The sequence below is a fragment of the Corvus kubaryi genome, unplaced genomic scaffold (genome assembly GCF_017639235.1).
Source record: "Corvus kubaryi isolate FWS band 111438036 unplaced genomic scaffold, C.kubaryi_AGA036_p1.0 123, whole genome shotgun sequence".
In the NCBI taxonomy this organism is placed as follows: domain Eukaryota; kingdom Metazoa; phylum Chordata; class Aves; order Passeriformes; family Corvidae; genus Corvus; species Corvus kubaryi.
Window position 1 is genome coordinate 958728 of NW_024580658.1, and position 2439 is coordinate 961166.

Sequence of the window (2439 nt, forward strand, 5' to 3'; positions counted from 1 at the left end):
GATGCTTTGGGACACCCCAAGGACGCTTTGGGACACCCCAGGGATGCATTGGGACACCCCGGGGACGCTTTGGGACACCCCGGGGACGCTTTGGGACACCCCAGGGACGCTTTGGGACACCCCAGGGACGCTTTGGGACACCCCAGGGATGCTTTGGGACACCCCAGCGATGCTTTGGGACACCCCAAGGACGCTTTGGGACACCCCAGGGATGCATTGGGACACCCCGGGGACGCTTTGGGACACCCCAGGGATGCTTTGGGACACCCCGGGGACGCTTTGGGACACCCCGGTGCGGGTGGGATGTCCCTGGGCGCCGTTCCCCTCTCCCAGCTGCACGGAGGGGTTCGTGGGGCGAGGATCCCGCCCCAGACTGGGAATGTCTCCTTCCCTGGCAGGTCTCCAAGACCGGCAAGGAGATCAAGGAGTACATCGAGTCCATGTCGGGTGAGGACCCGCTGCTCAAGGGCGTTCCCGAGGACAAGAACCCCTTTAAGGAGAAGGGAGGCTGCACCATAAGCTGACTCCCCGCTCCCGCCGGGCATGGGGATGTTCCCGTGAGCACTCCAGGACTGTTGGCAGGATCCTGCTTTCCCTCTAGTCTGCCCTCGGCCCCGGGCAACCCAGAACCAAACCCTAGCGCAGTTAAAGGACAGCAAGAGAAGAAAAAGAAGAAAAAATTACATGTAAAAAAGCAAAAAAAAAAAAAATCCACCCCACCCCCCGCTGCCGCCGGGGCTGAGCTTCGGCCGCTGCAGTGCCGGCGACTGTGGGCTCACAGCTGAGTTTTGGTTTCCCACGAGCAAAAAAAGCAAAACTTCTGCATTTTTAGCAGCCTGGGCAAGCGGGGGTTGATGGAATCACCGAGCTGTGTCTGCTCCGAGCCCGCCGAGCCCGGCAGAGCCTCCCGGCAGGACCCGCTCCCCAATTCCTCCACTCGGCATTCCCACCTGGCGCAGCCCATCCCGCTGCTCCGAGCCCTCCAGGGACCTGGATCTTTGTTCCCTTTATCCCAGAACATCCCAGAGCTGCCCACCCCTCGTGCCCGCCCTCCCTCCCATTGGGATTCCATCCTGGATCGGGCAGGGCGAGGAGGGAGATGCCACCACCGCCCCACCTCCTTCTCCCAGTCTCGCTTCCTCCTCTGGAAAAGCCTTGGGAATGCCAGCGTGTGACCGCCGTGTCACCTCCCCCGCGCTGCCACCGGGCCCGGGGGGCTGCCAGCCCCATGCCAGCATGTCCCAGCGGTGTCTGGGGTGAGCTGGAGCCATCCCTGGAGCACCACAGGGCTCTCCAGCCCTGAGCTAGGCCGCGATCCTGCTGCTCCCGAGTTACTTTAAAGACAAATTTAATCCCCTGCTTGACAGAAAAAAGCTGGGGCACACCCAGCTCCGAATCCAGCGGGGTAGGTTTGTGGGGTTTGTTGTTTGGAGACGTTTTGCTTTTTTAAAACCCCATTCCGGCTCCACGTAATCTTGGGGAAAACTCTCCCAGAACTGCCCCAGACCATCAACCCCGAAAGAGAAGCAGCAGCGATTTGAATTTCTGAGTGGCTCAGGGTGCTGTCCCCATCCCAGAGGAGCAACCCTCTCCCACTCTTCCTCCTCCTCCCAGACCGCCCCGGGACTGGTTTAAATCCATGGAAATTCCTCTGGATCCCACCTGGAGCGGTGTTTTCCTGCCTGCTGGATCTCTGCTCGGCCTCGCCCACGTGGGGCTCACCACGAGGCAAAGGCGCTTCAGACACGGGGACACCCTAAAAAGGAGAGGACAAGACATAAAGAAGTGGATTTTCCTCAAGCAGGGGGTCCCCCCAGTCCCCTGCAGGCAGAACCCCCCCCCCCTGCGCCTCCCTGGCCCCCCAAAAAATCCCAAAATCAAGGAGGCTTTGTTCTTTCTTGCAGACGCTCAATAAACCCGCCAGCACCACCACGGCCTCTGTCTTTCTTGCAGGAAATACTCTCCAAAAAGTAGAATTTGTGGGCTTTCTTTTCGCTCTAAAGTGGCCTTTATTTGCTACAGCTCCAGACCTAACCAGTCCCAAATGCCCACTTGTGACTGACGCATTATTTTTTTAATAGTCCATCATCCAGTGGTTTTTTACCTTTAAAACTTGGATGCACAGGGGGGCTGAATCCTGGTTTTTGATGGTTCTGTTGGGGGTTTTTTGGGAGTGCAGAATCCTATTTTTTGATGGAGTTGGTGGTGGTTTTAGAGGGGTGTAGGAGTAATTAGTTTTTAATTAATTTTGGGTGCACCCAAAGGTGCTGCTTCTTCTCCTAGCCAGCGCTCCAAGACAATTTCAGGCTAATTAGGTGGAAAGTAAAACCGTACATTCCTGTCATGGCCCTGAGGCGATCGGCTCCACCGGGGCCTGAGCTGCCCCTAATCCGTGGTGATAACGGGGCCGCGGGCGGAGGGGATTGACCCGTTAATCGA

At 58.0% G+C, this 2439-nt stretch overlaps 1 protein-coding gene across 1 annotated transcript in view; it reads left to right on the forward strand.

The window, feature by feature from the left end:
- GNGT2 (G protein subunit gamma transducin 2) overlaps positions 1 to 1929 on the forward strand; it is a 3070-nt gene extending 1141 nt beyond the window's left edge. Inside the window, exon 3 of the mRNA XM_042017630.1 lies at positions 399 to 1929. Coding sequence (XP_041873564.1) covers positions 399 to 524 — 126 coding nt within the window. The 3' untranslated portion in view covers positions 525 to 1929. The remainder of the gene's footprint in view (positions 1 to 398) is intronic.
- The last annotated feature ends 510 nt before the right edge of the window (positions 1930 to 2439 follow it).